At 44.9% G+C, this 14,322-nt stretch overlaps 1 protein-coding gene across 7 annotated transcripts in view; it reads right to left on the reverse strand.

Moving 5' to 3' along the window:
- Nucleotides 1-14,322, reverse strand: part of LOC147108444 (uncharacterized) — a 100,111-nt gene that overhangs the window by 36,895 nt on the left and 48,894 nt on the right. For all 7 annotated transcript variants that reach the window (XR_015080597.1, XM_086005086.1, XM_086005084.1 and 4 more), the window contains 2 exons: nt 2,258-2,843; nt 1,283-1,403 (listed from right to left, as the gene is read on the reverse strand). Coding sequence is in view for 6 of the 7 variants with exons in the window: in XM_086005086.1 (XP_085861212.1) it covers nt 1,283-1,403; nt 2,258-2,843 (707 nt within the window). In the remaining variant the exon portion in view is untranslated. The remainder of the gene's footprint in view (nt 1-1,282; nt 1,404-2,257; nt 2,844-14,322) is intronic.

Raw genomic sequence — 14,322 nt, forward strand, 5'->3', positions numbered from 1 at the left:
CATTGCCTATCCACCATCAACCCTTGAAGTAACGTTCCCCAATCCATCCTAGCCAACTCGTGCCTCATACCATCGTAGTTTCCTTTATTTAAATTCAGGACCCTAGTCTCCGAGTCAACTACTTCACTCTCCATTTTAATGAAGAATTCTATCATATTATGATCGCTCCTCTCCAAGGGGCCTCGCACAACAAGATTGCTAATTAATCCTCTCTCATTACACGATACCCAGTCTAAGATGGCCTGATCTCTCGTTGGTTCCTCGACATATTGGTCCAGGAAACCATCCCGTATACACTCCAGGAATTCCTCCTCCACAGTATTGTTACTAATTTGGTTAGCCCAATCTATATGTAGATTAAAGTCACCCATGATAACTGCTGTGCCCTTATTGCACGCGTCTGTAATTTCCCGTTTAATGCCATCCCCAACCTCAGCATTACTGTTTGGGGGTCTGTATACAACTCCCACTAACGTTTTCTGCCCCTTGGTATTTCTCAGCTCTGCCCATACAAATTCCACATCATCAGAGCTAATATCCTTCCTTATTATTGTGTTAATCTCCTCTTTTAACCAGCAATGCTACCCCAACTCCTTTTCCTTTTTTCCTGTCCTTCCTGAATATTGAATACCCCTGGAATACCCTAGAGACACTGAGACATTCACTGTACAGCCTAGTGAGATCTGCTCACTCAGGGCAGCCCAGGAATCAGAACTGGAATCTTTCTGGTGTGCGGGAGTCAGCACTACACCAAGCAGACCATTACAGGAGTCTGTTCTTATGATCACTCACTAGTACTTACTTACTCATTAGCTAAATATTGCCATGTTATAAGTTTCTTAACTTCCCCTTCTAGAGTTGACTGCTGAAACCCTATCAAAATCGGTAAAGGATAACTCGCTTGAGATTCTCCATTTAGTGACTTGGATCTACTCCTAGGGGTATGTGATCATGTGACTTGGACCTACTCCTAGGGGTATGTGATCATGTGATTTGGATCTACTCCTAGGGGTATGTGATCATGTGACTTGGATCTACTCCTCTGAAACATACATTTACACTTGTAAAATGTTTCCAAAATTTATGAAAAGAACCTGGGCAAGATTTTAAAAAGAGACAGCAGGCAAAATAAAAAAAGTGCTGTTAAAATTAATAGGCAAAGTTACTGACTAATCGAATTAAATCAAACTAATGGGCATGGGCAGTTGTTACATGCACAAATCAAATTGAAGAAATATACAATAAAGATACATTTTACTATGAGAGCTTGTTTATTTCTTACCACAGGAATGGAGGGTGCTGCCATGGAGACTAGGTGCAGCCTGGGTGGCACCAACTGGTATCGGTGCAGGTGGACATGTCCGGAGTGATACTGTGGGAAATTTGACGTCACCCTTTCTTCCCTGTGAACCCAAACACAAACGATTAGTAATTACACCAACAGATCCAGCTCTCAACACAGGCCTGTTCTTGAGAGGAATTCAGTGAGTGAAGGTCTACCCTTCCACAGAAATAGGTTAGCAACATGCAACCAGCAACGAATGAGGGACTGGCAAAGACTCAAACCAACATCCATCAGTGAATGAGGGACAGACAAGAACTGGGTCAGTGTGCCAAAATATTATCCTTTTGGCTCTGGAAGCAAGGTCAAAATTCAGAAAGGGTAAAGGTCTCCTCTCTGATGGAAGGTTGGAATGTGCAGTTTTGGGACAGGGGTGATTAGACACCGTCTTGCAATGAGTGACTCTAACAGCTTGGAACCGGGGATATTCAAATCTTCATGTGAACAGAAAATGGCTAAAAGTTAAACAAGTTGGAGATGTTATTCAGAGCCATCATAGTGGAATTTACTAATGTAGCAGTGAATAACTCAATGTCACGGGCTGTGATCAAATATCACACTTTGTATCTGCCTCTTGGATGAACCAAGTTCGCAAAAACATTGGCTCTGAAGTCCAGTCAGTTTCAACAGATACAGCAATTACAGTCATCTTTTCAAACCCATGAATCGATTGTTCTGAGATTTGCCGCAAGGGTGAGTAACAGAAGCAATCCATTCATTAGCATCTTGGAATTACCAGCAGTCTTGCAGAATCTTTTCTTGGGGTCACAGGACAGAATGGTTTCCCCTCTCAAATGAGCTGCACCTCTGGAGCCAGTTCCCGTGACTGAAGGACATTTATCTGCTGCTACTCTGCAGTATCACCAGGGAGGACAAGTTGCAGTCTCCAAATACTAGATGAGTAACACTTCTTACCTGACTGTCTCCATCCAATGGTTTCTTTGGATCTCAGGGCCTCTCTGCTGGTACACAGAGCATTGCTGCTGCTGCTGATACACTGAGCACTGTTGTTGCTGCTGGTAGACCGAGCACTGCTGTTGCTGCTGGTACTGGTACACAGAGCATTGCTGCTGCTGCTGATACACCGAACACTGTTGCTGCTGCTGGTAGACCGAGCACTGCTGTTGCTGCTGCTGATACACCGAACACTGTTGCTGCTGTTGGTACACAGAACATTGTTGCTGCTGCTGTTGTTGCTGCTGTTGTGGGGTACTGGCTGGCACTAATGGAGTGTTCATAAGCAGAGGGGGGGCCGCCAGGGGCGGCTGCTGAAACGGTACCATGTGTAGAGGTGGCACTGGCTGCTGAGAGGTTGGCACAGTTGGAAGCTGTTGAGAAGTAGTAGGCCTGTATGTTGTCGAGAGTCCAGGTTGCATGCGAGCGTGATAAGATGGCACTGGCCGGGCGATGGGGTAACTGGTTGATGTAGGAGGCTGACAGGACAGGTTTGCTGCCTGAGTAGTGGGAGTGGGACGAGCCAAAGCCCTTGAAAATGCAGAGTCTGCGAGAGAGCAAAAAAAAGATTCAGGTTTAGGCAGATTCAAGAGAATGAATGATGTTGATTCATGAAGAATAAAAAACTGCCAAATCTGTAAGCAATAAGCTTCAGGAAGTTGAATCAGCAAGTGACCCGGTTACTGGAGATGGTTTCACCAGCTCCAGAATACAATGCATCTCTGCAGTGAATAAGGTATACCAACTCTGCCCTGCCACACCAATTCCAACCAGGCCTGACAGAGAGCTGCACCAGCAAGAAAACCCAAGCGTCTTTCCATCACAGCCTTCAGAGTTCACAACACCGGTATGATTACAGGAGTGCGGGTATCACTGAAATGCATAAAATTACATACTGTAGAAATCACAGCACAGAAACAGGCCATTCAGACCAACAGGTCTGTGCCGGTGTTTATGCTCCACACAAACCTCCTCCTATCCTTCTTCAACTAACCTATCAGCGTAACCTTCTATTTCTGTCTCCCTCATGTACTTAGCTAGCTTCCCTTTAAATGCAACTCTGCTATTCACCTCAACCATTCCATGTGGTAGCGAGTTCCACATTCTCACTACTCTCTGGGTGAAGAAGTTTCTTCTGAATTGCCTATTGGATTTATTAGTGACTATCTTGTATTTATGACCCCTTAGTTCTGGTCTCCCCCACAAGTGGAAACATCTTCTCTATGTCTGCCCTATCAAACCCCTTCATAATTTTAAAGACCTTGATTAGGTCACCCCTTAGCCTTCGCCTTTCTAGAGTAAAGAACCCCAGCCTGTTCAGTCTTTTCTGATAGTCATCACCTCTTAGTTCTGGTATCATTCTTCTTTTTAAAAAAAAATTGCATTTATATAGCGCCTTTCACAACCACTGGACATCCCAAATGCTTTACAGCCAATTAAGTACTTTTTGAAGTGTAGTCACTGTTGTAATGTAGGAAACGCAGCAGCCAATTTGCACACAGCAAGCTCCCACAAACAGCAATGTGATAATCTGTTTTAGTGATGTTGATTGAAGGATAAATATTGACCAGGACACCGGGGATAACTCCCCTGCTCTTCTTCAAAATTGTGCATAACTTCCCTACTTTTCAATTCTATCCCTCTAGAAATAAACCAGAGTGCTTAGTTTGCTTTTTTTAATGACAAAAAAACCAAACTGTCAAACAGTTGAATGCAATATTGAAGCTGACATTTGTAGGCAAATGTATTAATAGTTATAATTGTAGATCTTAATTATCCAAAAATAGTCTTCCATCCTCCACCTTCTAAATTTCAGTTCAATCAAAACTCTGCTGCCCATGTCCTATCTCACAACCAAGTCCCACTTACCCATCATCCCTGCCCTCGCTGACCTACATTGGCTCCTGGTGTCCCAATGTCTCAAATGTAAATTTCTCATATTTGTGTTTAGATCCTCTCAGGGCCTTGTTCCTCCCGATCTCTGTAATCTCCTCTAGCCCTAAACCCCGCCCACCCCCCCGCGACTCTCCATTCATAGAATCATAGAAAGTTACAGCGTGGAAGGAGGCCATTTCGGCCCATTGTGTCCGCGCCGGCCAACAAAGAGCTATCCAGCCTAATCCCACTTCACAGCTCTTGGTCTGTAGCCCTGCAGGTTACAACATCCCAAGTGCACATCCAAGTACTTTTTAAATGTGGTTAGGGTTTCTGTCTCTACCAGGCTGGGGTTGTTTTCATTGGAGCAAAGAAGGCGGAGGGGGGACCTGATTGAGGTGTACAAAATGATGAGGGGCATAGATAGGGTTGATAAAGAGGAACTTTTCCCCTTAGTAGGGGGGTCAATAACAAGGGGGCATAGATTCAAGGTAAGGGGCAGGAGATTTAGAGGGGATTTGAGGAGGAACTTTTTCACCCAGAGGGTGGTTGGAATCTGGAACTCTCTGCCTGAAAGAGTGGTAGAGGCAGGAACCCTCACAACATTCAAGAAGCATTTGGATGAGCACTTGAAATGCCATTGCATACAAGGCTATGGACCAAATGCTGGAAAATGGGATTAGACTGGACAGGGATTGATGGACGGCACAGACACGATGGGCCGAAGGGCCTCTTTCTGTGCTGTAAAACTCTATGACTCTATGGCAGTGAGTTCCAGGCCTCCACAACCCTCTGGGTGAAGAAATGTCCCCTCAAATCCCCTCTAAATCTTCCACCAATTATTTTAAATCTGTGCCCCCTGGTTTTTGACCCCTCTGCTAAGGGAAATAGGTCCTTTCTATCCACTTTATCTATGCCCCTCATAATTTTATACACCTCTAAGTTCTCCCCTCAGCCTCCTCTGTTCCAAGGAAAACAAACCCAGCCTATCCAGTCTTTCCTCATAGCTAAGATTCTCTACTCCTGGCAACATCCTTGTAAATCTCCTCTGTGCCCTCTCTAGTGCAATCACATCTTTCCTGTAATGTGGTAACCAGAACTGCACGCAGTCCTCTAGCGGAGGCCTAACTAATGTTTTATACAGTTGAAGCATAACCCCCCTGCTCTTGTATTCTATGCCACGGCTAATAAAGGCAAGCATTCCGTATGCCTTCTTAACCACCTTATCTACCTGGCCTGCTACCTTTAGGGATCTGTGGACATGCACGCCAAGGTCCCTTTGTTCCTCTCCACTACTCAGTGTCCTACCATTTATAGTGTATTCCCTTTCCTTGTTAGCCCTCCCCAAATGCATTACCTCACACTTCTCCGAATTGAATTCCATTTGCCACTGTTCTGCCCACCTGACCAATTTATTGATATCTTCCTTCTTCAGTATCAACCACACAGCTGATTTAGTATCATCTGCAAACTTCTTAATCATACGCCCTATATTTAAGTCTAGATCACTGACATATACCACAAAAAGCAAGGGACTTAGTAGTGAGCCCTGCGGAACCCCACTGGAAACAGCCTTCCAGTCACAAAAACACCCATCAACCATTACCCTCTGCTTCCCGTCTCTGAGCCAGTTTTGAATCCAACTTGACACTTTGCCCTGGATCCCATGGGCTTTTAGCTTCGTGACCAGTCTGCCATGTGGAACCTTATCAAAAGCCTTGCTAAAGTCCATATACACTACTTGGACTCTGGCTTCTCGTGCATTCCTTCCCTTTGCCTCACCATTGGTTTCCTTGCCTTCAGCCACCTTGGCCCCACGCTCTGGAATTTCCTCCCTAAACCCCTTCACCTCCCTCTCCTCCTTTAAGATCCTCCTTAAAATCCATCTTTGACCAAGCCCGCCTAACAGCTCCTTCTTTGGCTTGGTGTCCATTTACTTTGCCTTGGTGTCCATTTATTTTTCTACGTTAAAGAACATTTGGGAAATAGTGACCACAATATAATTAGATTCAGTATAAGGATAGATAAGGAAAAAAGTTGAGGACAAGGATATTTAACTAGAAAAAAGCAAATCATAGTGTGATAAAGGGGACTGTACCCAGATTTAATGGAAGGAAAAAGTGGCAAACAGATCGCCCATGTATTTCATGGCCAGGCCTCTCCTCGTGACTTTTGTCTGCCTCTCTTCTATGCGTGATCGCTCACCGCCCATCTGTCTCAGCTCATGTGTATCTGTCATGATGTCTGTATCTGCCACTGATTCTCTGCTGTCTCTCCACCGACAGCTGGAGATTTCTCAGTCAATCTCTTCTTCCTTCTAATATCTGTCTGCCTGATTTCTTTCTATCCCAAGATGTAAATACAAATCCTTTTCTTTTTCCTTTATATTTCTCTGTTGATCTTTGCCTGTCTGTGTCTCACCGAGCTCTCTCTCTCTCTCGAGCTTTTTCTCACCCCAAGTCTCTCTCTCATTTTATCAGTGATCTTTGAGGTGCCGCAGATCTCTCACTCACTTTCTCCACTGATACTTGTCTCTCTGACTTTATCTCTCCCCCAATATCTGTTTGCTGTGATGTATCTGCGTCCCCTGACTTCTCTCTGTCCCCCACGATGTGTCTCTGTAGCCCAAGGAAAGCAGGGGGCGGGAGAGAACCCACATTAGCTGAAGGAAATATTGAACTTTGATTAAAGATCGATGGCAAAGAAGCAGCTTTTGGGGTGGGAAAGGAAGCAGCCGGGAGAGAGGCCAGATCCGTGTTGATATGCAGCCAGCAAACCGGAGTGGCAGAGCAGAGCAGCGGCTTACGACAGAGCATAGGAAGCTCAAGGAGCACGGAAACATCAGTCCTGCGATGTGGTGGGGTAGCAAAGCAGCCCCACATTGGTGAGGACCAGGAATCTGTCATGGGGCACTTCGGGTGGGAAGGAATCAGGTGGGGAGGCGGAGCTGCATTCTGGGAACGGGCCTCACGGGAAGGTGGTCACGAAAACAAATTTAAAATTTAGAAACAGGTGACCAGGGGGGAGAAAAATTAAATAAACAACCACAACTTGCATTTATATAGATTACATAGAACATAGCGCCTATAATTTAATAAAACGCCCCAAGGTGCTTCACAGGACGCTGTCGGACAAAAATTGACACCGAGCCAAAGAAAGATATTAGGACAGGTGGTAGCGAGTTTCATATTCAAACCATTAAGACAGTAAGAGTTTTTATAGTTATATAAAAAAAGGGTGGCTAAAGTAAATGTTGGTCCCTTAGAGGATGAGGCCGGGAAATTAATGGTGGGAAATATGGAGATGGCAAAAACACTGAATGAATATTTTATATCAGTCTTTACAGTAGAAGACACTAAGAATATCCCAACACTGGACAAACAGGGGGCTAAAGGGGGGGAGGAGCTAAACACGATCAAAATCACTAAGGAAGTGGTACTCGGTAAAATAATGGGACTCAAGGCGGATAAATCACCTGGACCTGATGGCTTACATCCTCGGGTCTTGAGGGAAGTGGCGGTAGGGATTGTGGATGCATTGGTAATAATTTTCCAAAACTCCCTGGACTCAGCAAAGGTCCCAGCAGACTGGAAAACTGCTAATGTAACACCCTTATTTAAAAAGGGCAGTAGACAGAAGGCTGGAAACTATAGGCCGGTTAGCCTAACATCTGTGGTAGGTAAAATTTTGGAGTCCATTATTAAGGAAACAGTAACAGGACATTTGGATAATCATAATTTAATAGGACAAAGTCAGCATGGTTTTATGAAGGGGAAGTCATGTTTGACAAATTTGCTGGAGTTCTTTGAGGAAGTAACATATAGGGTGGATAAAGGGGAACCAGTGGACGTAGTGTATTTAGACTTCCAAAAGGCATTTGACAAGGTGCCACACAAGATTATTGCTTAAGATAAAAAATCACGGGATTGGGGGTAATATTCCGGCATGGATAGAGGATTGGCTATCTAACAGAAGGCAGAGAGTTGGGATAAATGGTTCATTCTCAGACTGGCAATCAGTAACTAGTGGTGTTCCGCAGGGGTCAGTGCTGGGTCCCCAACTCTTTACAATCTATATTAACGATTTGGAGGAGGGGACCGAGTGTAACATATCAAAGTCTGCAGATGATACTAAGATGGGAGGGAAAGTAGTGAGTGAGGAGGACATAAAAAACCTGCAAGGGGACATAGACAGGCTAAGTAAGTGGGCAGAGATTTGGCAGATGGAATACAATACTGGAAAGTGTGAGGTTATGCACTTTGGCAGGAAAAATCGTAGAGCAAGTTATTATCTTAATGGCAAGACACTGGAAATACTGAAGTACAAAGGGATCTGGGGGTCCTGGTGCACGAAACTCAAAAGGTTAGTATACAGGTGCAGCAAGTGATTAAGAAGGCCAATGGAATGTTGGCTTTCATTGCTAGGGGGATAGAATATAAAAATAGGGAGGTATTGCTTCAGTTGTACAAGGTATTGGTGAGACCGCACCTGGAATACTGCGTACAGTTTTGGTGTCTATACTTAAGAAAGGACATACTTGCTCTCGAGTCAGTACAAAGAAGGTTCACTCGGTTAATCCCGGGGATGAGGGGATGGACATATGAGGAGAGGTTGAGTAGATTGGGACTCTACTCATTGGAGTTCAGAAGAATGAGAGGCGATCTTATTGAAACATATAAGATTGTGAAGGGGTTGGATCGGGTGGATGCGGGGAGGATGTTCCCGATGATGGGTGAAACTAGAACTAGGGGGCATAGTCTTAGAATAAGGGGCTGCTCTTTCAAAACTGAGATGAGGAGGAACTACTTCACTCAGAGGGTGGTAGGTCCATGGAATATGCTGCCCCAAAAAGCTGTAGAAGCTACATCATTACATAAATTTAAAACAGAAATAGACAGTTTCCTAGAAGTAAAGGGAATTAAGGGTTACGGGGAGCGGGCAGGAATTTGGACATGAGTCTAGGTTCGGATCGGTCATGGCCCTGTGGGTAGCGGAGCGGGCCCAGGGGCCGTGTAGCCTGATCCTGCTCCTATTTCGTGTGTCTAATTCTGTTAGATTCAGGAGATGGTTCTGTGATAGTGGATTGGCGGTTAGGATCAGATCAGCCATGATCTTATTGAATGGCAGAGCAGGCTCGAGGGGCCGATTGGCCTACTCCTGCTCCTATTTCTTATGTTCTTATGTAACCACTCTGAGTAAAGACATTTCTCCTCATTTCTCTATTGGATTTATTAGTAATTATTGTGCCTATATAGCCCCTAGTTTTGGATTCTCCCACAAGTGGAAACATTATCGCCACATCTACCCTGTCCAATCCATTCATAATTTTGAAGACCTCTATCGGGTCTCCTCTAAGTCTTCACTTTTCTAAAGAAAGAAGCCCAACCTGTTCAATTTTTCTCGATAGCCGTAGTCTCTCAGTTCTGTTACCATCCTTGTAAATGTTTTTTGCACTTTCTCCAGTGCTACTATGTCCTTTTTATAGTATGGAGACCAGAACTCTGCACAGTACTCCAAGTGCAGCCCGACCAGGGCCCGATACAAGTTTAAATAACTTCACTACTTTTGAATACAGGAAACTCTATCTGGCACCGACGGGACCGGCGTGGTGCCGGTTGATCAAAAAGTCCGGATTACAGAAAGGTATACTTACTAAGGTATGAGAGCCCCATACACGGCCACAGATCCAGGCGTCCCTGTTGCATGGCAACAGGTGCAGGAACCCCGGTTACACGGCCACAGATCCAGGCATCCCTGTTGCATGGCAACAGGTGCAGGAACCCTGGTTACACGGCCACAGATCCAGGAACCCCGGTTACACGGCCACTAATGTGAAGTAAAACTTATCTGACCCTACTCCTGAATTTTGCCGGTTAAGAGAGATTTCCGGTTATTTAGGTGCCAGTAAAAAGAGTTTCCTGTACTGTACCCATAGAAATAAATCCCAGTGCCTGGTTAACATTTTTAATTGCTTTGCTGACCTGCGATGCTGCTTTTAATGATTTGGTCACCTGTATCCCTAGATCCCTTTGCTTATTCAGTTTCTTATTTTCTACGGTGTTGGTGATGTTTCTGTTTTTCCTATCAAAGTGCATCACCTCACATTTATCAATGTTAAAGTTAATTCGCCACTTAACTGCCCAGTATGCAAGTTTTCTATATGCCCCCAAAAAATGGCATTAAAAAGGTTTTCTGTAGGCACATTAATCACAATATGATCATCAAGGGAGAGTTCATTGAGCAATCAAGGGGGAGAGCTTGTAGCAGAGAGGGAAGGAATGGCAGAGATACTAAATAGTGGCTCAGTCTCAGTTTTCACAGATGTGGAGGATACTGGGATTGTAAAACCACCAGAAGAGGGTGTGGAACTGCTCGTCAGCGTTAATCTTCAGTGAAAGATGGGACTAAAGGCGTTACTCAAACGTAAGGTAGAGAAATCACAGGGACCCGACGGTTCACATCTGAGGGTCCTGAGCTATACTAGGGCAGGAATAGCGGAGACTCTGACTATAATTTTCCAAACTTCTGTGGAAAAGAAACATATTCCAGAGGACTGGAGGGTGTTAAATGTAACTCCCGTCTTCAATAAAAGGAGATGGGAATCAGCAAGGAAATGATCGGTCAGTTAGTCGTACTTCAGCTGCGGTACGGGATGGAATTACTGAGAATCACCAGTTAACTGGGCCAGTTAGCAGATTTCTGTAAGACAGTCATGCCTGACCAATCTTATAGGATTCTTTGAAGAAATGAGAAAGGAAATGTAATGGATGTGGTTTATAAGGATTCTGAAAGCATTTGGTGAGGTGTCACATTAAAGACTGACTGCAAAAATAAAATCATATGGATCGAGGAGAATGTGGCCACTGGAATAGGGCGGGGGCAGAAGGACTGGGTACCAGGAAGTGTTGGGCTAGAAAGATGCGATGAGTTGTGTTAAGGTCAATGAAGAGGTCAATGTTTTGCAGATTCACAGGAACGATCTGGACTTGGTAATTGAGGGAACTATATTGGAATTTACTGATGACACCAAATTGTACCTCATCAAATGCTTGTTAATAATCCATATAGAACTGGTGTGGTATTTTGTAATGAGGACTGTGGAGAACTAAAGGAGGACATAGATAAGCTAGCAGAATGGGTAAATGGATAGCAGATGCACTTCAATGTAGGAGAATGAGATGTAACACATTTTGGAAGCAAGAATGGTGAATCAAAAACACTTTTAAAATCTCACCATTTAAAGGATAGCTCAGAGGGACCTAGGTGTGCAGATACACAGGGCATTAAAAGGTGGCAGCATGAGGAGATAAGGCCACAAACTGAATCCCTGGTTTCATAGTGAGAATACAAAACCAGGGGAGTAATGTTTAACTTGTACAGAACCTTAGTCAAGTCCAAGTTGGAGTGCTGTGTGCAACTTTGGGCACCCCATGATAGGAAGGATATTAAAACAATGGGAATAGTGGAATGGTACCAGGCATGGGGGGGTTACAGTTATGGAGAGAGACTTGGGAAATTAGGGCTTTTCACTGGTGTGAGAAGGATAAGAGATGACTTGATAAAAATTCTTCAAGGTTATGAAAGGCAAAGAGTGATAGATTGTCTCCACTGATCAGTGAGACTGTAAGAGAGGGGAGCGACCTGTAAAAGAACTGCAAAAATTAAAAGGTAGGGTTAGAAAAATGTCTTCAGAGGGTGGTTAGAATTTGGAATGTTCTGTCATAAACTGTTTTTGAAGCAGAGTCCATCAATTCTTTTAAAAGGGAATTAGATTACTCGAAAAAAAGAGGAATATTAAAGAGTATGGTAAATAAGTGGAAGTGTGGTAGACTAGGTGGGATAGTAAAATGTATGCAGAGAGAAGAGTGGGATTAGACTAGGTAGATATTAAAGCGTATGGGGAATGAGCGGGATTAGACTAGGTGGGATATTAAAGGGAATGGGGTATGAGCGGGAGAGTGGGATTAGGCTAAGTAGATATTAAAGGGTACAGGGTATGAGCGGGATTAGACTAGGTGGGATATTAAGGGTATGGGGAGTGAGCAGAGAGTGGGATTAGACTAGGTAGATATTAAAGGGTATGGGGAATGAGCGGGAGAAGAGTGGGATTAGACTAGGTAGATATTAAAGGGTACGGGGTATGAGCGGGAGAGTGGGATTAGACTAGATGGTGTTGTGTATGTAATATGTGTGCTACTTTGAACCTATGGACAGGACTGCACTACTTGTAGGGCGTAGTGATACGCAGTACCACTCCTGGCCATAGGGGTATAAATAGTACTGTGGGTACTGATCTCCCCTCAGTTCCCGCCTGTGGGCATGAAGTAAAGACCTACGTGCAGTCCCTACCTCCAACCAGTAAAGACCTGTTTGAGTTATACGTTTAAGTCTTTGTGTTAATTGTTCAATACAATACACATACTTAACACTGGCGACGAGTCGGTTCGAACCCTGCGGCAGTTATTCCACGGCGGCTTCGTCCAAAGACAGGACGTTGAAGAGAGGTTTCAATCCTCAACACCCCACTCAAAACTGAAGGGCAGCAGAAATCCTGACAGCTTCCAGCGACTGGAAGCAACAGGCATTAGGACCCTGAAGCCTCCATAACCTCGTGGTTAGAGCCCGGGAGGGAGCGAGCAAGAGCCGCGCGAGCTGGTGAGCCAGAGGCCGGGAGCCGCTTCAAGTGCGAGGCGCAGCGCGGGCCAGCGATCGGGACCAAAGATAAGGGCCGCACTCGGACTGAAAGGCGCGGCGGCTGCAGAAGCTCAAGGTGCGAGAGCCGCGGTGCACAGCGCGGGCTATCGATCGCACAGAAGATAAGGGCCGCACTCGGGCGATCGCGGCGAAGATAAGGGCCGCACTCGGGGGCTGAAGGGAGACGGCGTCGGGGGACGGGTGAAGACCGCCAAGCGCGGGAAAACCGCCATTTTGTGGGCGGAGGACGACGGCAAGAGCGGGAAGCCGCCATCTTTGATAACAAGTAAAGAAAATAAAATCTGAGAAATTGCAAATCTACAATGCCTAAACACGGGAATATTAGCACCTTTGATAGTGACCTCGAAGATTGGGCCATATATGTTGAAAGAGTAAAAAATTATTGTAAGGCCAATAAAATTCGTGACCAAGATAAAGCTCTAACATTATTAAATTTAATGGGTGCGAAGACATACGGGCAATTGAAACACCTGTTATCACCAGATGAACCGGCGGATAAGACGTTCGATGAGATTGTTACTGTCCTGAAAGATCATCTAAACCCCACGCCGCTGATGCTAGCGGAACGATTTAAATTTTACGACAGAAGGCAGCTACAGCATGAAAGCAATGCTGAATATTTGCTGGAATTGCGTAAATTAGCGAAATATTGCCAGTTTGTGTGTGGTTTATTTAAACAGGATACACAAAAGCGACTGCTCGAGGAGAATGAGCTGACGCTTGAGAAGGCGGTCACTATGGCAGCAGCACACGAAGCCGCAGCGAGAGGCACGGCAGTAATGCAGCTACGGTCACCGGAGCTCAGTGCACACAAATTGGGTGTGAGTTCTGGCAAATGTTATCGTTGTGGAAAGACAACGCATGATCAGAACCAGTGTTGGTTTAAAAACCAAGAATGTAGAACTTGTGGTAGGCTTGGACATATAGCTAGAGTATGCAGGTCAGGGAAGAAGACCAGCAACAAGAAGTCACCGCAAGGAAAATACGCAAAGGTACACAAGGTGACCGAACAGGAGTCCGATTCAGACGCTAGCAGTAATGAACTGGCTAGCTTAAGAGTACTCAACGCTGGTAAGGGTGCAGACCTCCAGACAATTTGGGTCACTCTTCAGATAGGAGTCCAAGTAAAACTGGAATTGGACACTGGATCGGCATTGACGGTCATAAATAAGAAAGATTACGGAAAGTTATTCCAACATATTCCCCTACAGGATACGGGGATTATATTGAAAACATACACGGGGCAAAGAGTGTACCCCATCGGGAAAATAGAGGTTGCAGTGGTCCACAAGGGCGAAGACAGTCAAATAATGGACTTATATGTGATATCTGAAGGAGGTTCTCCACTACTAGGACGGGAGTGGATTAGGAAAATGAATATGGACTGGCATTTCCTACAAACAATAACGAGTGAGAACTCGGTGAAGATAGTCGGC

This window comes from Somniosus microcephalus, chromosome 13, assembly GCF_052327205.1.
Source record: "Somniosus microcephalus isolate GS21.2 chromosome 13, FLI_Smic_1.0, whole genome shotgun sequence".
Classification (NCBI taxonomy): Eukaryota; Metazoa; Chordata; class Chondrichthyes; order Squaliformes; family Somniosidae; genus Somniosus; species Somniosus microcephalus.